This window comes from Lathamus discolor, chromosome 10 (genome assembly GCF_037157495.1).
Source record: "Lathamus discolor isolate bLatDis1 chromosome 10, bLatDis1.hap1, whole genome shotgun sequence".
Lineage (NCBI taxonomy): Eukaryota > Metazoa > Chordata > Aves > Psittaciformes > Psittacidae > Lathamus > Lathamus discolor.
The window spans coordinates 6908969-6930222 of NC_088893.1; the positions used below are offsets into that span (position 1 = coordinate 6908969).

The 21254-nt window shown below is 54.9% G+C and overlaps 2 protein-coding genes across 2 annotated transcripts in view; both read right to left on the reverse strand.

The window, feature by feature from the left end:
- The window catches only part of LOC136020088 (uncharacterized), a 137581-nt gene that overhangs the window by 93184 nt on the left and 23143 nt on the right, over window positions 1-21254 (reverse strand). The window lies entirely within an intron of this gene.
- LOC136020074 (protocadherin gamma-A10-like) lies at window positions 18453-21145 on the reverse strand. Its single transcript, XM_065690799.1, has one exon. The coding sequence runs from the start codon at window positions 20946-20948 to the stop codon at window positions 18453-18455; it is 2496 nt and encodes an 831-aa protein (XP_065546871.1). The 5' UTR covers window positions 20949-21145.

Sequence of the window (21254 nt, forward strand, 5' to 3'; positions counted from 1 at the left end):
CCACGCGGAACAGCCCCGGCTCCGTCGCCTTGGCCAGCTCGTACGACAGCCACGCGTTCTGCCCCGCGTCCGCGTCCACCGCCACCACCTTGGCCACCAGCGCCCCGGGCTCCGCCGACCGCGGCGCCAGCTCCACGCCCGCCCAGCCCGAGACCGCCGCTGCCGAAGGCGCCGCCGCCGGCGGGTACAGCACCTGCGGCGCGTTGTCGTTCTCGTCCACGATCTCCAGCAGCACGGACACGTTGCTGCTCAGCGCCGGCGCGCCGCCGTCCTCCGCCCACACCCACAGCCGCACCTCGCGCACCTCCTCGTAGTCGAACGAGCGCAGCGCGTACAGCGCGCCCGTCTCCGCCTGCACCGACACGTAGGACGAGAGCGGCGCGCCCCGCACCCGCCCCTCCGACAGCCGGTACCGCACGCGCGCGTTCTGCCCCCAGTCCGCGTCCGACGCTCGCACCGTCAGCACCAGCGCGCCCGCCGCGTTGTTCTCGGCCAGACGGGCGCTGTAGCGCGGCTCCGAGAACACGGGCGCGTTGTCGTTCACGTCCAGCACCCGCAGTGCCAGCACCGCGTTGCTCTGCAGCGCCGGCGACCCACCGTCCACTGCCCGCACGGTCAGGTTGTACTCTGACACCTTCTCGCGATCCAGCTGCCCCGCTGTCACGACGCGGTAGTAGTCCTTAAAGGTCTTTTCCAGCCGAAACGGGAGATTTTCGCTGATGCTGCACTGCACGTGGCCGTTCGCCCCCGAGTCCCGGTCCTGCACGTGCAGCAGGGCCACTACCGTCCCCAGTGGCGCGTCCTCAGAGATCTCGCTCAGTGACGACGACATCGTCAATTCTGGTGCGTTGTCGTTGACGTCTATCACCGTTATCCCGACATTAGCCGTGTCGAAAAGTCCCCCTCCATCGTGCGCCTGTATCTCCAGTTCGTGTGAGGAGATTTCTTCAAAGTCCAAACCTTCCTTCAGGGAAATTGTTCCCATCTCAGAGTCCAGCTGGAAAAGTTCCGACTCCCGGTCTGAAATCTTACGGAAAATGTATTTCACGTGTCCGTTCAACCCCTCGTCGGCGTCGGTGGCTATGAGAGTGACAAGGACGGAATCCACGGGCACGTCCTCTGCCACACGCACCGTGTACTCCTCCTGGCTGAAAACGGGTGAGTTGTCGTTAGTGTCCAGCACCGTTACGCGGATCCGCGCCGTGCCCGTCCGCGCAGGCTCTCCGCCGTCGCTCGCCCTCAGCACCAGCTCGTGGAACGCCGCCTCCTCCCGGTCCAGCGCCTTCGCCAGCACCAGCTCGGGACGCTGATCGCCGCCGGGACCCGCCTGCACGGCCAGCGAGAAGTGCTCGTCGCCGCTCAGCTCGTAGCGCTGCAGGGAATTCGTCCCCGAGTCCTGATCGTGAGCCCCGGCCAGGGGAAACCGCGCCCCCGGTACTGTCGATTCGCTCATTTTCAGCTGCATCTCTATATCTCGGAAGCTGGGAGTGTTGTCGTTAATGTCCGTGATCTCCACCTCGATGCCGTAAACCTGCATTTCTCCCTCCACTATCAGCTCACATCGCAGCACACATTTCTCCACCAGTCGGCACAGCTGCTCCCTGTCTATCCTCTCCGCTGTCACCAAATAGCCCGTTTTTCCCTGCAGAGCGAAATACTGCGTCCTACCTCTGTCCAATAGGCGGACGCCGCGATCGCGGAGCGCCGGCAGTTCCAGCCCCAGGTCCTTGGCCACGTCGCCCACGAACGAGCCCTTGGGCAGCTCCTCGGGAACCGAGTAGTGCAGCTGCCCCACCGCCACGTCCCACGCTGCCACTAGAACACCCCACAGCAGGGTTCGCTCCGGCCGTCCCCAGCGCCTCTCCGCAGCACCCATCTCCGCCGCTGCCCTGCCGGCTCTGCTGCGACTTAGAGCTCCCCGCCGCCGATAGCTGTTGCGTCTCCTTTGCTCCCCGGCTGCTGCACTGTCTCCCGGACAGGATCGCCTCTCCCGGCCGTTACCACCTACCCCTCTTCCTCGCTGCAGCACGACTCCGCACAGCGGGGCTGCTTCGCGGTCCGCCCAGCCGCGGAGACAGCCAGCGAGCGAGAGAGAGATAGAGCCGGGCCGCAGCTGGCGGGCTGCCGGCAGCGCTCCGTCTTCCCTCTCGCTCCTCAGTCAACAGCGGCGCCCGCAGCCACCTCCCGGCACTGCAGGCACCGAACGATGCCGAGCCCTGCCCGCTCGGTTTTGCCCAAAGCCAGCTCTCAGGGAGGTCACAGGCGATACGGAGCTGCCATCGAGTCCCAGCCAGCGATGATCTCCTGCTTCCTCTATACATGCTCTTCCGTGATCCGTATGTCAGGGATTTCCACCTCCCAGGAATAATGAAGTGGTGATGGTGATGTATGTAATGTGAAATTCTTCTCCCCCAAGGAACAATTGTTTTGTAAAGGTGATATAATGGAGATATAAATTTCTTTTCATATGATATGCAGAGTATTACAAGCCTTAGCCATTTAGTCCACGGGCACTCTCTCTCACACCATTTGCAGAGGTTTTTTTTAGTCTTTGAGCTACAATGACTTTTCCCTCAGCCTTTCAGCAGCTACAAAGCTGTATCAGACCAAAAAGTCATCGACCACATTAATTTCCTAAATCCCGAGCATAACTGCACAAGGCAGTTATGAAGACAGTTGTCCCTCAAAGGCAGTGATCCTCCAGGCTGGCTATTCTCTCTAGACTTTGTTACTTTTCCTGTGCACATCGGGGCTGCTCTGGATCATCCTGCATTGCTCCCAGCACAACTTCGGAATTTTTCATTACAACCCGAATAATACAGGTTGCACTTCCACTTAGGACTGTCTCCTTCGGGAGTCCAACACTGAAATATCTTTAAACAAAATGTTCATGTTCACCTGTCATCCAGGGGCCAGTTCGTTGCTTTGACTAGGACAGATCACAAAGTAAAAGTCTCAAACATCGAGTGTCAATTCCAACTTCTCTACCCTGTTGTGCAGAGCTGGCGGATCTCATTCTATGCGCTAAGGAACCACTTTCACCTTTACTAACTCATGACATTCCAGGCAACACAACCTTTATAGAAAAAACTCAGCTGAACCTGAATGTGTGATGAATCAAGAAATACCATCATTAACTGCTCTGAGTGGGAAATGCAAATTCAATATTTGTTACATTGAGAACATCCTGCATAAGCAAAGCTCTTTACGTCCAAGAGATCCACCACACGCGTCATTTTATGCAGCACATGTTGAATGTGGAGAACATCCCCAAGGAGCTTACATGTGTGATGGCTAATGATGCGGGATGTATTCTCTCTCACAAACTGGCAGCACTGCTTATCTGCAAATTGTCTGATGCACTCAATCCCCCTGTCTATGAATATACTAAGTAGTCCAAGGATCCCTGCAGAGACTCTTGAAAGACACCATACATCACTCAGATCATGTTTACATCTGTTCCCCCTAACAGAACACAAAGACTCCCTCACATCTGCCTTTGACACCTTCTGGAGCATGAAAAAGAGGCATTAACACACAACTTATTGTTAAAGCTATGCTGATAATTACGAGTACGCATACGCAGACAACAAATAAAAGGAAAAAAACAGCCGCAAACGTAACATCAGACAAGCAATGCAAGGAAGCATTAGAAGAGAAAGTGGTGTCAGAGAAACTCACTGGGAAGTCTCCTTGGTCTACACTGCAGCCATTGAAATTCTTCCCTAGAGCACCTGGAAGTCATTCCTATCTCAAGCTGCACCTACGGCCCCAGTCTTCCTCTGGACCACATAGTAGCAGGGGTTATTTTTAGGAATAGTAATCAGATCTCAGCAACTGTTTTCTACACTGTGGCCTGCTCATCCCCAAAAATATGATGGTGTAAGTTTAAAGGTCTTACCATGGGCTCATCCTTCAGAGAAAATACAACAGATTTTCTTTAGCTTCTTATTCATTCTCCTCACACGACCACTGTCGAGTTTCAAATGCAAAAGCACTGTCCAGAAATGGGGAAAAGGAACCATGATCTTCCAGAAAACGAAAGTATGAAAAAAAGTGTAGCTACAGCTGCGAAGAAGCTCTACATCACACAGTCCAGGGAGATAGAGGGATAACAAAGAGGAATTATAAGCCATTCTACCTACATATCACACATCTACATGCTGAGTTACCAAACAAATGCTCTACTACCATTGCCTTTAAGCACAGGGAAACCAGGGTCACACAAAAAAATGGCACAGGCCTTAGCACCAGGATGGAAATCAAACCATTGCTCAGCCGAAACCAATCTGACCCACTTATTTTCCAGATTCAAACCCAACCTCTCACCCTTCTTGCTCCGCATTCATAGTCCTTGTTTGTGACACAGACAATATCCTGTATTTAGACAAGTCATCCACAGGTGAAGGAGAGTTTTATTCTGTGATATCTCAGGGAAAAAACATATATCACAGTCTTTGTTTTTGCAGAGGAAATCCTCAAAATTATGGTTGGAAACTATTATCCCAGTCCAACAAGTGTAAGAGATCTTTTAATGTTTTAGGCTCAGTTTTAAACCTGGACAACAAACAAGGCAATAATGGGGAATCTGCAGAAGTGAAGGCATTATAGCTTAATATCTCAGAGTATGTCAGCTGTAGTAGGTACACAAGAGGGGGGTCTAGTTGGTACAAAATAGATGGGAGTTCATAGCACAGACAGTAGCCACATTCATTCAAGGCAATTTCTCTAGATAATAAAAAAAGAGGTAAATGGATGGAACCATGACTGTGGGCCTCACCAAACCACCAGGACAAACGGAATATACCATCCTTCCATGTTTTAGATATTTCAAATTATACCACAGCAAACTTTTACACCAGCCCTGTCTCTGGACAGACAGAACTGCTCACTCTGACCAAATTTTATGCAACAGAAAAGCTACTTTTGCATTCAGACACCAGAAAGAAAAGTGCACACAACTACTTCTTACTGAGAACAAGGATCACAACATGGAAGAGTGCAAAGAGATTGCTCATCACACTAATTGGGAACAATGTAAAATATTCTCAAGTATGTGTACGATATGCAGTTCTGAAGACCCAGTCGTGGAAGTACCAGATCAAAGACACCATCATCCTACCTACAGCATATAGACAACTTGAAAGATGAGTCTCACAACTTTGTATAAATTGTACATTTATGCTAAAAAAAGATCATGCTACAGAAAAGCAAATGGATGAACCTGCCAGAGCTTGGACAGTCAGAGATGTGCAATATCCAAAAATAAGACAGCTTCACACTTTTTCTAGGCCAGCTATAAACCCTCAGAATTGACAATACATATGGTACATCTCCCCCAGAGCCTCCTCGAACACAGCACCTCAAGACCCTCCTCAAGCCATTCACATACTGCATCATTGTCCTTGATCTCAGACTATCTGAAGGAAAAGTTGCACAGACAACTTCTTACCATAGACAAGATTCAACTTCAAACCATGTCTATGTGACAAGCAGGAGCACTATTTCGAGACATTTTAAGGAAATATGTCTGTGAAGTCTTTCACTTACAGATGTAAACATGCAAGGGACATACAGGACAGATAAACAAATAGATCTGATGTGCCACACACTAAGAAAACTGCCCACATTCAGATTATTCCAATGAGCATGCAAAGAAGTTAAAATATGAAAAAAACCCCACCTGATAATGGCACTTAGAGTAGGTATATAAATCAGGTTTTTCACAGGAAAAGAATAATCAGATGGCTCCTTCGAAATAATTTGTCATATGTACATAATTAAGGTGTCAGATAAAAACATCACAACAACCTGCAAACACACAAGAACCTTCTAGGGCTCCCCATACATCCTGAATAACATGTCTTTGGCCAAGCTTCTTTGGGAACATGAAACATTGCCCAATAAAACACTGGGCACTGAACAGGGAAAACAGCAACCCACGTCTCTTGTGCCATTAACCAGCCCATCAGCCATTCTACCCATGAATCATTGTTCCATAATATGCAGCAATGCTGAGTTACTATGCAAGTGCTCTCTTATCAGAGGACAGCCACTGTCTCTCAGGACAGGGAACCAGCATCACAGCATGAGTGGCACAGGCCCTGGCACCAGGTAAAAAGCATGCTGACCAGCCTGTGTTCCTGGTTCCAAGCCAGCCTCTCATCCTCCTTGTTCTGCATTAACAGCCTTTAGTAGTACCACCAACTATATCCTATTTTTGAGCATAGAAGCTACAAGCTGACAAGAGTTTCATTCCTTGATGTTTTAGAGAAACAGGACAACAGGAGACAAAACAAGGCAAGAATAAGAAAACAAGAATGTGAGGGCACCTTAGCTTTGCAGTATGTCATCTGTGTAGGTTTGTAAGACAATTATCATGCTGGTTGGTTCAAGACTCAGTCATGAGTATCAGCAATCATGCCGAATGACACCATCATGCACATGGGCAATTTGACAGATACGTGACTGCAATTCTTCATGCAATGTTTACATCTACGTCCAATAACTAACGTTCACAGGACAAGCAGCATCAGACATGACAGTACATAAAACGAGTATCTTCCTGGCACATACTTCAAAGTATGAGCCCCAAATCAAGAAATTAACAAAAATACCCTCCCATCCCCTGTATTCCTGTCAATTTTGAGACTGTTTAAACATCATTAGTTACTTCATGCAAGCAAGAGCCACTGAAAACACCTGAAAGGTTTCTCAAGGCCGGGGAAAGCTTCAACCAACCAAGGACAAATAGATGGCAAAACGACGTTTCACATGGCAGTTCTTAGACACAGTACCCAGAGAAATGTTGTGACTTCCATGGCTAATGCTCGCAGTAAAACGCATCAGAGGATTCTCGTCCTTTCTCAGGATGCAGAAAAAGGGAGACTGATGGAAGTGGCAGAACTCACCCACAGCTTCCATGAGAAATCTCTCCAGCCCTTCACCAGCCACCCTGTGTTCTTTCATGTGTTTACATCGCTATACTAAGATGAAGACACACTGTCGCCACACAACACTGTCAGCACGGGCTGCCTCCTCTACCGCTGTAACCATGAGCAATCACTATAAAAGGGGAGCAGAGAAAGGCCCCCGAAAGGAACTCACCGTGGAAGCGGCGAGGTCAACGCGGCGAGTGGCAGCAGAATCATCCAAGAGCAACTTAGCGGGTTCGTCGGCCGGCGGCCGGGCCGAGAGGGTGTCGCAGCAGCTGCCGGAGGACAAGCGGAGCTGGCTCTTGCGCGAGTCGGCGGTGAGCGACACCTCGTGCGAGTAGGAGTGCAGGAAGGCGCGGACGCCGTCGATGCCCACGAAGTGCGAGGCCGGGACGCCGCGCAAGGCGGCGCTGCCCGACTCCTCCAGCAGCTGCGAGCGGCGCCAGCGCCGCAGGCGCAGAGCCAGCAGCAGCAGCAGGAAGGCGAGGAAGAGGCAGGACACGGCCGCCACAGCCAGCACCAGCCAGCGCGTGAGGCTGGCGGCCGGCTCGCCCGGCGCCGCCGCCGCGCTGCCCAGCTCCGAGAGCAGCTCGGCCACGCTCTCGGCCAGCACCACCGTCAGCGTGGCCGTGGCCGACAGCGCCGGCCGCCCGTGGTCCTTCACCACCACCACCAGGCTCTGCCGCGCCGCGTCGCGGGCCAGCGGGAAGCGCGCCGTGCGCACCTCGCCGCTGTGCAGCCCCACGCGGAACAGCCCCGGCTCCGTCGCCTTGGCCAGCTCGTACGACAGCCACGCGTTCTGCCCCGCGTCCGCGTCCACCGCCACCACCTTGGCCACCAGCGCCCCGGGCTCCGCCGACCGCGGCGCCAGCTCCACGCCCGCCCAGCCCGAGACCGCCGCTGCCGAAGGCGCCGCCGCCGGCGGGTACAGCACCTGCGGCGCGTTGTCGTTCTCGTCCACGATCTCCAGCAGCACGGACACGTTGCTGCTCAGCGCCGGCGCGCCGCCGTCCTCCGCCCACACCCACAGCCGCACCTCGCGCACCTCCTCGTAGTCGAACGAGCGCAGCGCGTACAGCGCGCCCGTCTCCGCCTGCACCGACACGTAGGACGAGAGCGGCGCGCCCCGCACCCGCCCCTCCGACAGCCGGTACCGCACGCGCGCGTTCTGCCCCCAGTCCGCGTCCGACGCTCGCACCGTCAGCACCAGCGCTCCCGCCGCGTTGTTCTCGGCCAGCCGGGCGCTGTAGCGCGGCTCCGCGAACACGGGCGCGTTGTCGTTCACGTCCAGCACCCGCAGTGCCAGCACCGCGTTGCTCTGCATCGCCGGCGACCCGCCGTCCACTGCCCGCACGGTCAGGTTGTACTCTGACACCTTCTCGCGGTCCAGCTGCCCTGCCGTCACGACGCGGTAGTAGTCCTTAAAGGTCTTCTCCAGCCGAAACGGGAGATTTTCGCCGATGCTGCACTGCACCTGGCCGTTCGCCCCCGAGTCCCGGTCTTGCACGTGCAGCAGTGCTACCACCGTCCCCGGCTGTGCATCCTCTGAGATCTCGCTCAGGGACGACCGCACCGAAATCTCGGGGATATTGTCGTTGATGTCTGTCACGGTAATAATGACAAGTGCCGTGTCGAAAAGTTCCCCACCATCATGTGCCTGAGCTTGCAGTTCGTAGGAGTACTCTTCCTCGAAGTCCAGACTCCGCACTAACGTGAGCGCTCCTGTCTCAGAATCCAGTTGGAAAATCTGGGATGCCGTGTCCTTCGTTTTCTTCAATGAGTATTTCACGTGCCCGTTCAGGCCCTCGTCAGCGTCGACGGCAGTAAGGTTGACGAGAATAGAGCCCACGGGCACGTCCTCGGCCACACGTAACTTGTACTCCGCCTGGCTGAACACGGGCGCGTTGTCGTTGGCGTCCAGCACCATCACGCGGATCCGCGCCGTGCCCGTCCGCGCAGGCTCTCCGCCGTCGCTCGCCCTCAGCACCAGCTCGTGGAACGCCGCCTCCTCCCGGTCCAGCGCCTTCTCCAGCACCAGCTCGGGACGCTGATCCCCGCCGGGACCCGCCTGCACGGCCAGCGAGAAGTGCTCGTCGCCGCTCAGCTCGTAGCGCTGCAGGGAATTCGGCCCTGAGTCCGGGTCGTGAGCCCCGGCCAGGGGAAACCGCGACCCCGGGGCTGTCATCTCGCTCATTCTGATTTCCGTTTCTGTCTCCTGGAAACCGGGTGCGTTGTCGTTAATGTCCGTGATCTCTACTTCGATGTCGTAAACCTGCATTTCCCCATCTACAACTACCTCACATCGCAGCACACATTTCTCCACTAGTCGGCACAGCTGCTCCCTGTCTATCCTCTCCGCCGTCACCAAATGACCCATCTTCCTGTGCAGGGCGAAATACTGCGTCCTACCTTCGGAGGTGACTCGGACTCCGCGGTAGCGGGCTGCCGGCAGCTCCAGCCCCAGGTCCTTGGCAACGTCACCCACGAACGAGCCTTTTGGCAGCTCTTCGGGAACCGAGTAGCGCAGCTGCCCCCACGCCTCGTTCCACGCCGCCATCAGAACGACCCACAGCAGGGCACGCTCCCGCCGCTCCCAGCGTCTCTCCGCTCCTCTCATCACCGCCGCACACAGCTCCCCTCCGCGGTACCGCTGTTCTGTCTCCTTTTCCTTCTTCGGCTGCTGCACTGCCTACCGGTCCGGATCGCGCCTGCCGCCAGCTACCACCGGCCCCTTCGCCTCGCTGCAGCACGGCTCTCACCGCGGGAACGCTCGCAGACAGTCCGTCCGCCGAGACAGACAGCAGGCGAGCTACCGAGCGAGTCGGACTGCAGCGGGCGGGGCTGCCGGCAGCGCTCCGGCCTTACTCTCGCTCCTCCTCGGTCAACAGCGGCGCCCGCAGCCTTCTCTCGGCACTGCAGTCATTGAGCGCTGCTGAGCGCTGCCAGCCCGGCTCCTGTCGAGCTTTTCCGTGAATCGTAGGCTGTTTCCTTCGCCCGTCATTCCAACAACAGTCTCCAACACTACGTTATCCGTGGTACTTGAATGACTGGGCAAAAGAAAACTGGTTCTAAGATCCCAAATGCAGTAATCAGACACACTCTTCTCAACCCCCCTGAAAACCAGGTTTCAGCTTATTAATCCACATGGCGGGAGCGTTTTTTTAAATACTTCAGTTCACAAGGAACAAGCTTCAACTTCACTGCACTACGTGTTCGAGAAAAAATCAGAGCTGATACATCTGCCCTTGCTATTGTGAATGGTTTTATAGGTCTACTCCACATTTTTCCCCCCAATATTCGAGTGCGAAAATGAAGGACTTCAACGGACAATTTCCCTTTTTAATATGCCATATAAAATTAAGAGGGTTTATAATTTATTCAAGTAACTTTAGCTCTGACTGATGTAAAGGATTGTAACTTGTTAAACTTTTCAGCTAATCCTTGACTCTTCGTGTTGGTAGGACACCTCTTCAACAAAACAAAATACCATAGGACAGGAGATAATTACAGCTGCAAACCCTGAACCAGGCGGACCAGTTTGAAATGTGTAAATGGGGTTTATTCCCGTGCCTACTTGCTGCATTTTTGCACACCTCGTTCTCGGTTTAATTATGTTCTCAGAATGGGTAGAAGACTATCCTGGTAACGAGGCAAACACAACAACTATGGCTACAAGTGACTGACAGACCGAACTCCTTAGTCCAAGCACCTCTGTTAGGGAAATGGGGAGAGAAAAAGAGGACAGTTTCCGAAATACAAAAGAGCTTGTTGGTTTTTTATTATTATTTTTTATTTTTGGGTTTGTGGGGTTTATATTTTTGGGTTTTGGGTTTTTGTTTTTTTTTTTTTTTTGAGATCCCACATTACACCTTCACCCAGGGAAAAGGAATGAGCAGTAACTGCACTAAGAACTAAAGAAAAATCACGCCCAGACAGAACTTATCCTTGCTATCAATGCTTGCATTTCTGCAGCAGCCTTCTACAAAAGACAGGAGGGGACAAGGTGCAAGACGGGAACATTCACTGGGGAAAAACAATGTGTAAATGCTCCCTTCACAGAACCACATGCGCGTTTCGTTTGGGACACAGCATTAACCAGGGCCAAGTCTATAGTTTTGGTAAAAAGTGATTAGGAAGGAAACATCTCCAATAAGAAGCTCCACCCCGTTTTATAGACCCCGTTCCGCAGAGCTGAAAGATCTCCTTCTACATAGTGTGGATCCATCTGCACCGTTACTGACACGCAAAATTTCAGACACCACCAGCTCCTCAGCTTTTAGAGTAAGTTCTTGTCCATTTAGCTCTTTCATGTAAAACCTTGTCCGCAGGCACAATCTACACACACACCAACTGCAAACTTTAGTCGTTGTGGTAGAATGACTTTTCCCTCAGCCTTTCAGCAGATCAAAACTGTATCAGACCGGAACACAATGAGCCAAATTAATTTCGCAGATTCCGAGCAGTAGTACCGCAAAGCAGCGATAAAATTCCCCCCATCAGACAGAGTCCTTCTCAGGACTTAGTTACTTTCCCCCTGCAATCCAGAGGCTGCTGTGCATCACCCTGCATTGCTCCCTCTTCTCCCACCAGCACGTGGGAATTTTCCATTACAGCCTGACACTTCTCCTTGGACTTGCAGCCATGCTCTAGAGTAACTCAGAAGCAGGCAGTGATGCACACAGAAAAATATAAGACATAGTTGCACAGAGAACTTCGACAAATAAGGCCAGGACAAAATTAATCCGTCAAGATCCAATTAAAAGCAAGAACCGACCCAGGAGGATTACATGTGTGATAGCTCGTCATACGCCAAAAAATGTGACTTTTCACAGTGAATGCTCCCCCCAGAAAAGGCCACAGGACCTCTGGTTCTTGGAAACAGAGACCAGCATGACCTTCCCCCAGCCGAGCAATGAAGAGCAATACAGCATACAGCCGGTACGAAAAGACCACCGATAAGGACTGAAGGGCGGGCTTACAAACCTGAGGTACGTCGGGATCCGAGAGCGGTTTTCCCACGACGGCGGTGCTGGTGAGGCTCCGTTCTCCGCTGGGCTCCCCACAGAGAAGCTCCTCCGCTGGCAGGTTAGAAAGCGGCGGCGGTGGCCAAGTGGCCTCGGCGACGGCTCGTCCTGGCGCCACGCACAGGTTGTAGGAGTAGGGCAAGGTGCCCTCGCAGAAGTCGGCCGGGAAGGCGGCGAGGGCGCCGTCCCCTGAGAAGCGCTGCGCGCCCAGGCAGCGCAGCACAGCGGGCGGCGCGGCACGGCGGCCCCTTGCCAGCACGGCCAGCGCCACGCTCAGCAGGAAGAGCGCGGACAGGAGAGCCAGCGCCAGCACGAGGGAGAACTGCAGATCCGCCGCCGAGTCGGAGCCCGCCGCCCGCTCGCTCAGCTCCGGCAGCGCCTCCTGCAAGCTCTCGGCCAGCACCACGTGCAGCGTGGCCGTGGCCGACAGCGCCGGCTGCCCGTGGTCCTTCACCACGGCCACGAGCCGCTGCTTCGCCGCGTCCCTGTCCGATACGGCCCGCGCCGTGCGCACCTCGCCGCTGTGCAGCCCCACGCGGAACAGCGCCGGCTCTGAAGCCTGCACCAGCTCGTACGACAGCCAGGCGTTGCGCCCCGCGTCCGCGTCCACCGCCACCACCTTGGCCACCAGGTACCCGGCCTCGGCCGACCGCGGCACCACCTCGAACGGGACCGGGGCCGTGGCCGCGCCCGTGTCTGGGTCTGTCACGGAGCCCGCCGCCGGCCAAAGCACCCGCGGGGCGTTGTCGTTGCGGTCCAACACGAAGACGCGCACCGTCGCCGTTGAGCTCCGCGACGGAGACCCACTGTCCTGCGCTCGAACCACCACCGCGAACTCTCGGCACTGCTCATAGTCGAAGGAGCGCTGCGCGTACACGGCACCGCTCTGCGCCTCCACCGACACGAACGGCTCCGCGCCCGCGCTGCCACCCTCCAACGAATACCTCACACGCCCGTTGCTGCCAGCGTCCGCGTCCCGAGCCCTCACTCGCAGAACTAGCGAGCCCGCTGCGTTGTTCTCTGCCACGTAGGCGCTGTAGGCGGCCTCCTCGAACACCGGCGCGTTGTCGTTCACGTCCGACACCTCCAGCACCAGCGCCGTGCTGCTCGAGAGCGCCGGGCTGCCCCGGTCTCTCGCCACCACCGTCACCCGGTGCTCGGATTTCTGCTCCCGGTCCAGCGCGCTCGCCGTCACTACCTTGTGCGAGCCGCCCGACGACGCCACGAGCGACAGCGGCGCCTCGCCCGACAGCTCGCACCACACCTGACCGTTCTCCCCAGAGTCCGGATCCTTCACGTTCAGCAGGGCCACAACCGTACCGGCCGGAGCGTCCTCGGGCACAGGGCTCGACACCGACAGCACCGTGATTTCGGGCTCGTTGTCGTTCACGTCCAGCACCTCCACCTCCACCTCGCAGTGCGTTAAAAGTCCGCCCCCGTCCCTCGCTTCTACTAAGAGCGTGTAGGCACGCGTGTCCTCGAAATCTAGCGTCTCCTGCAGCGTGACCCTCCCGCTCTCCTCGTCTATCGCGAACTTTTGAAGCACCTTGAGCGGCATTTTCCCAAAGCCGTACGTGATGCGGGCGTTGCTGCCTGAGTCGGCATCAGAGGCGGAGACGTTCAGCACCGTCGAGCCCGGCAGTGCATCCTCCCGCAGGCTCACACGATACCGCTCTTGCGAGAACACGGGGGCGTTGTCGTTGGCATCGGTGACGTTAATGAAGAGCTGGGCGGTGCCGCTCCGGGGAGGGTCCCCGCCGTCTACCGCCGTCAGCAGCAGCCGCAGGCTCTGTTCTCTCTCCCGGTCAAGCGCCTGGCGCAGCACCAGCTCCGCGAACTTGCTGCCGTCCTTTCTCTCCTTCACCTCCAACGCGAAGTACTCATTGTTCTCCAGCTCGTAGCTCTGCAGCGAGTTACTGCCCACGTCTATGTCTTCTGCCATTCCCAAGGCAAAGCGGGCGCCGGGAGAAGTGAATTCGTTGATCTCCAGCTGGAAACTGTCTTGCGGAAACCGCGGAGAGTTATCATTTACATCCTGGATGGCCACGTCGACGTGGAAAACATTAAGTGGGTTCTGCACCACCGCCTCGAAGCTGACAGAGCAGGACGCCGACTTGCCGCACATCTCCTCCCGGTCCAGCCTCTCGCTCACGTACAGGTTCCCGTTCTCCCCGCTCACGGTAAAGTATTGCTTCGCGGCGCTCAGCCGCAGCTTGCGTGCCGGCAGCTCTTCCGGGCTCAGCCCCAGGTCCCTCGCCAATGGCCCCACCAGCGAGCCTCTGGCCAGCTCCTCAGGGATGGAGTAGTGGAGCCGCTCTGGCGCCGCCCGGCAGCACCAACACAGCAGGAAAGCGGGCAGCAGCACTCGCCCGGCTGCTGGCCGCCGGCTGTGCCCCTTCCTGCTCGCTATTGTCGGCAGCTCTCGCATTGCTCTTCCCTCCTGCCGCTCCTTCTCCTTCAGCCCCTCTCCACAGAGAGAGCAGGGTATTCCGGAGGGCAGCGAGCTCGATGCGGGCTGTGACGCCGCTGCTTCTCCCTCCGCCTCTCGCCTCTACCGCCCGTGCCGCTGCCGCTGTGGCCGTCACCCGGCTAGCGAGCAGCCTGCTGGGGAAGGACGCTGCGGCGGCGGCGGCGGCTGCGGCTTCGGCTCCGGCTCCAGCGCCGCGCCGTGTCGGCCAACAGCGACACCCGGAGGCGTCTCGGTGCCACCGCAGCCGGGTGATGGCCGCGCTCCCGGGACTCACGGGTCGGGGTCATAAAAGCAACGGCAGCCACCCACAGAAATAAGTTTTCTCTATTAAAAGCTTTTAAAGTAGTATTGCACTTAGTATAAATTCTTTTTACTCTGAGTTTAGGTTTTATTCCTATTTAGAATGAGGATTAACAGAATTGTGAGGCCTAAAGGTAGTGGACCTGAACTCACATCATGTTATAGTCCACTTTTCTAACCCCTATCTATCCAACATATCCACTTGCTTATCCATATCTATCCAGAGTAGCCAATATGTTACTGGGAAATGTGGGGGCGACACCCTGCATGCATTGTCCCTCTGGCATATACTCTGTTCCTGGAAACCTTGGCTGGATTGGGTTGCCACTTTGCACACTTTTGATGCAGCCATCTATGCCTGAATGAGCAGCCGTATGCCTATGAAAGCCTTCCTCTTCCCAGTTGAAAGCATCAAAGGAGCTTATGGAAAATGCACCCACGCAAATGGAATAGATGTGGCCTTTCACCTAAACCTATACACCTAGGAAATCAAGAACAAAGCAAAACCATAAATCACACAAGCAAGGAAATTAATTAGAAAAGAAAGTCACCAGCCCTTGGCAATTATTTCTGCTACTGAAGGCTGGCTTAGATCGCATTCTACACAGCTGTAGAAAAGAGAGATGAGGAAAGGTAAGGAAGAGGGAACTGCTACCAAGCATGGAAGACAAACTGAGTAATGACAGCACAAAGAGAACAAGGAAATCAAGCTCAGAGAAAATTAATCCATCTCTCTACTGCTGCCATTTCTGCAGCTGTCCTTCACCCAAAGGCATGAGGGCACAAGGCTGAGAAGAGCACTCATTAGGGTGAACAATATGTCACTTCTCTGTTCGTGGACAACACACATTCTTACTGATTCCAAAAACAAAACAGCATTAACCAACCAGCTTCTGTTCATCAGTCACTATGGTGAGAGTCCATTGTTTCAGAAAAAATTACCAGGAAGAAAAAATCTCAAGTATCGAGCATCAACCACATTTTCCTGACCCCATCATGTAGAGTTGCAAACCCATAAATCAGACAAGTAAGGCAAGGAAGTATTAGAAAAGAAAGTGCTGTCAGGGAAAATTATCTGGAAGTCTTCTTGCTCCTCACTGCAGGCATTGAAATTCATCCATGGGAGCAGCTGGAAGTCATTCTTGTCTCAATCTGCTTTGTGGGCTTAAAGTCTTCCTCTGCACTACACAGTAGAGGGTTCAGTCTAATAGTCACCAGCTCTCAGGCAATTGCTTTCTACTCTGTGGCCTGATCATCTGTCAAAATATGAAGAGGAAACGCCTCTTTCTCAGTCAGCTCAGTATTCAATAATGAAACAGATTCTCTTTTAGCTTCTGCTTCATTATTCTCACATTGACAAGTCTATCTTACGTGGCTGAAGGAATTGCTGCAAAACATGCACAGTTTCAAATGCAAAAGTGCTACTGAAAATAGGGAAAGAGCCACAACTGTTGGGGAAACAATGTCCTGAAAGGAAGTGTAACTACAGTTGTGAAGTAACTCTACACTGTAATGTTACAGGGAGATAGAACTTTATTAGAGAAGGTTTCCCACAAGATTTATAACGTTTATATGCATCAGCTTTCTGCATACTGATTTATGTTGCAAATGCTCTCTTACCATTCCGTTTCAGAAAAGGGAAACCGGGATCAAACAAACAAATGGCACAGGTCTTGGCACCAGGCAGGAAATCAAACCATTGCCCAAGGAAAATATTTGCCTACTTGCTCTGCATTTACAGCCATTAGTTGCACCAAAGCAAATGCCCAGCATTTTGGCCATATGTCAGCCACAGGTGAAGGATTGTGTCATTCCGTGACATTTCAAGGAAATAGATACGTCAAGGTCTTTTTTTTGGCAGCTGATCACCTTCAGGTTATGGGTGGAAACTACCGCACCAGTCCAACAAGAGTAAGACATCTTTTAACGTTTTAATGGTTAGCAGGGACAATGAGGCCCAGCTTTAAACCTGAACAACAAACAAGGAAAGAATGGGGAATGTACAGAAATGGAGGCATCGTACCTTAACATTTCAGAGTCTGTCATCAGTAACAGGTATGCTAAAGAGGGACCTAGTTGGTAAAAACTCCACAAGAGCTCACATCACAGTCCCTCGCTGCATTCCCTCCTGTCAGTTTCTTTGGACAAGGAAAAAGCCAAATTCATGAATCACAAATGTGGGCGTCATCAACCAGGACAAACAACCTTCACACAATCTTTACATCTTAGACATTGCAAATTATACCACAACAAACCTTTACACCTGCCCCGTCTGTGCACAGAATTGCTCATTGTGCCTAAAGTTACACAACAGGAAAGCTACATTTGCAGAGAGACACCACATAGAGGAAAGCTGTACATGCAGCTTCTCCTTAGTGAGACCATGGATTGCAACACGGCCGCATGCAAAGAGATTTTTTTGCCCATCACTCTACTTGGAAGCAATATGAAACGTTCCAACTACATAAGTAATATGCAACTCTCATAAAGACCCAGTCATGAAAGTATCACCTCAAAGATACCATCATCCTTCCTTAGCATATGGGTGATTTGGAAGATATGCGACTCTCAAAGCTTAATATAAAGTGTACATCTATGCTCATTCACTGATTATGGAACATGAAACAAAACTATGAACTCAGTTTGGACATATTTCAACCAAGGTGATATCCAAGCATATGACACCTTCAGATCATTTTCTGTAAGCTAGCAATAAATTCTGGGAATCAACACAGCATATGCCATGTCTCCTCAAACACTTCACAGCTTTCATTATTGTCAATGATCATCACCATTTGCAGACAGAGTCCATCAAAAGAGTTGCACAGAAAACTTCTCCCTACTATGGATAATATTTAACTTCTCATCATGTCTATGTATCAAGGAAGAGCATTTCAAGTGAAAATTTAAGGAAACATGTCTATGAAAATCTTTCTCTTCACAGCTCTAAACATGAAAGGAACATATGGGATAGGCATATGTTCATATCTAACAGAACAGATTTCCACATCCCATGAGAGGAATAGCCCATGTTCAGATCACCACAATTAGCAAGGAACAAGTTAACACATACTAAAACAAAGGGATCATAATATTATATTCTTGATAATGGCTCAATTTCTTTACTAGGCAATGGATAATCAGTTGGCTCCTCCCAAAGCTCCTGCTAAGGCATTTCTCATAACTAAACTGTAAGAACCTGCAAACACACATGAAGAACCTCCGAGGGGTCCCTATACAGACAGAATAAAATATCTTCTCGCATATGTTCCTTAAGAAGGCAAAACTCACACTGCAAGACACTAGTGTTGGGCACATCTCCCACAACTCACTTGAATAACCCTTGACGCTCATAAAATAGCATGCACATCTGTACATCCCGACACTAAGACGAAGATACATTGTTCTCACACCACTTGAGAGCAGAAACTTCGTTTCAAAACGAAAAAATTAGACATAGACTTCTAAGAAAGACTGAGTCCACAACGTGGAACACAGTGAAGACATGGTAAAAAACAACAGTTCCAGCCACTATAAAAGCCCTTCCCACAGCAGCCTCATTGCTCCCACTTCCCCACTTGCTGGAAAGCTGAAATACCCCAAGTTCTCCTCCCGGCATTAAGAAGCACCAGAAAACACCCCGGGAAAGAGACAAGCTTTGCATTTCCGGTCCCCACAGCTCCCCGCAGAGCACGCAGAACCCGTCGGGGAAAGAGCAGAAAATCAGAAAAGGGAAGGAAGCGGAGTGGAGAAAGGCTTCTGGAAAGAACTCACCGGGGGAATGGACGGGTCGACGCGGCGAGAGGCCGCAGGGTCATCCCCGACCAACGGCGCAGGTTCGTTGGGTGGCGGCCTGACCGGGAGGGTGTCGCAGCAGCTGCCGGAGGACAAGCGGAGCTGGCTCTTGCGCGAGTCGGCAGTGAGCGACACCACGTGCGAGTAGGAGTGCAGGAAGGCGCGGACGCCGTCGATGCCCACGAAGTGCGAGGCCGGGACGCCGCGCAAGGAGGCGCTGCCCGACGCCGCCAGCAGCTGCGAGCGGCGCCAGCGCCGCAGGCGCAGAGCCAGCAGCAGCAGCAGGAAGGCGAGGAAGAGGCAGGACACGGCCGCCACGGCCAGCACCAGCCAGCGCGTGAGGCTGGCGGCCGGCTCGCCCGGCGCCGCCGCCGCGCTGCCCAGCTCCGAGAGCAGCTCGGCCACGCTCTCGGCCAGCACCACCGTCAGCGTGGCCGTGGCCGACAGCGCCGGCCGCCCGTGGTCCTTCACCACCACCACCAGGCTCTGCCGCGCCGCGTCGCGGGCCAGCGGGAAGCGCGCCGTGCGCACCTCGCCGCTGTGCAGCCCCACGCGGAACAGCCCCGGCTCCGTCGCCTTGGCCAGCTCGTACGACAGCCACGCGTTCTGCCCCGCGTCCGCGTCCACCGCCACCACCTTGGCCACCAGCGCCCCGGGCTCCGCCGACCGCGGCGCCAGCTCCACGCCCGCCCAGCCCGAGACCGCCGCTGCCGAAGGCGCCGCCGCCGGCGGGTACAGCACCTGCGGCGCGTTGTCGTTCTCGTCCACGATCTCCAGCAGCACGGACACGTTGCTGCTCAGCGCCGGCGCGCCGCCGTCCTCCGCCCACACCCACAGCCGCACCTCGCGCACCTCCTCGTAGTCGAACGAGCGCAGCGCGTACAGCGCGCCCGTCTCCGCCTGCACCGACACGTAGGACGAGAGCGGCGCGCCCCGCACCCGCCCCTCCGACAGCCGGTACCGCACGCGCGCGTTCTGCCCCCAGTCCGCGTCCGACGCTCGCACCGTCAGCACCAGCGCTCCCGCCGCGTTGTTCTCGGCCAGCCGGGCGCTGTAGCGCGGCTCCGCGAACACGGGTGCGTTGTCGTTCACGTCCAGCACCCGTAGTGTCAGCAGCGCTCTGCTCTGCATTGCCGGCGACCCACCGTCCACTGCCCGCACGGTCAGGTTGTACTCTGACACCTTCTCGCGGTCCAGCTCTCCTGACGTCACCACGCGGTAGTAGCTGCCCTGCGAGCTCCGAAGCCGGAACGGGACACCCTCGGTCAGGGAGCACCGCACCTGGCCGTTCGCCCCCGAGTCCCTGTCCTGCACGTGCAGCAGGGCCACCACCGTCCCCGGCGGCGCGTTCTCTGAGACCTCGCTCAACGAGGATCTCACTGAAATCTCGGGTGCATTGTCGTTGACGTCTGTCACCGTGATCGCGACTATTGCCGTGTCAGAAAGACCTCCGCCGTCCCGTGCCTGCACCTGCAGTTCGTGTGAGGAGATTTCTTCAAAGTCTAAATTGTCCTTCAGGGATATTTCTCCCGTCTCAGGACTTAAGTGGAACAGTTCCGACGCTCGGTCTGAAATTTTATGGAAACTGTATTTCACGTGTCCGTTCAGACCCTCGTCAGCGTCGGTGGCCTTGAGGGTGACGAGGACGGAGCCCATGGGCACGTTCTCGGTCACACGCACCATGTACTCCTCCTGGCTGAACACGGGCGCGTTGTCATTGGCGTCCAGCACCATCACGCGAATCCGAGCCGTGCCCGTCCGCGCAGGCTCTCCACCGTCGCTCGCTCTCAGCACCAGTTCGTGAAAGGCCGCCTCCTCCCGGTCCAGCGCCTTCTCCAGCACCAGCTCGGGACGCTGATCCCCGCCGGGACCAGCCTGTACGGCCAGCGAGAAGTGCTCGTCGCCGCTCAGCTCGTAGCGCTGCAGGGAATTCGGGCCTGCGTCCGGGTCGTGAGCCCCGGCCAAGGGAAACCGTGAACCCGGGGCGGTCATCTCGCTCATTGTCTCCTCTAGCTCGGTTTCCTTGAAACTGGGAGCGTTGTCGTTAATGTCCATGATCTCCACTTCGATGCCGTAAACCTGCATATCTCCCTCCACTATCACCTTACAGCGCAGCACACATTTCTCCAGTAGTCGGCACAGCTGCTCCCTGTCTATCCTCTCCGCCGTTACCAAATGACCCGTCTTCCCCTGCAACGTGAAATACTGCGTCCTTCCTTCGGAGATGACTCGGACTCCGCGGTCACGGAGCGCCAGCAGCTCCAGCCCCAGGTCCTTGATCACGTCGCCCACGAACGAGCCCTTGGGCAGCTCCTCGGGAACCGAGTAGCGCAGCTGCCCGCACGCCGCGTTCCACGCCGCCACCAGAACACCCCACAGCAAGGCTCGCTCCCGCCGTCCCCAGCGCCTCCCCGCTGCGCCCATCTCCGCCGCAGCACCCCCGACCCCGCACCTCCGCAGCCAGTTGCCGACCGCTGCTGTGGCTTCTCCTCTCTGGTTAGTGCACTGTCTCCTGTTCCTGGTCGCCCCTACGTCTCACTGTATCACGGCTCCGCACCGCGGGGACGCTGGCAGACCGTGTGGCCGCCGAGACAGACAGCCCGCGAGCGAGCGAGTCTGCCTGCAACGGGCGGGGCTGCCGGCAGCGCTCTGGCCTTCCTCTCGCTCCTCCTCGGTCAACAGCGGCGCCCTCAGCCTCCTCTCGGCACTGCAAGCACCGGGGGCTGCCGA

What these genes read in the sequence shown, in the direction of transcription:
- LOC136020074 (XM_065690799.1), bottom strand. Translation starts at nt 20,948, where the DNA reads ATGGGCGCAGCGGGGAGGCGCTGGGGACGGCGGGAGCGAGCCTTGCTG.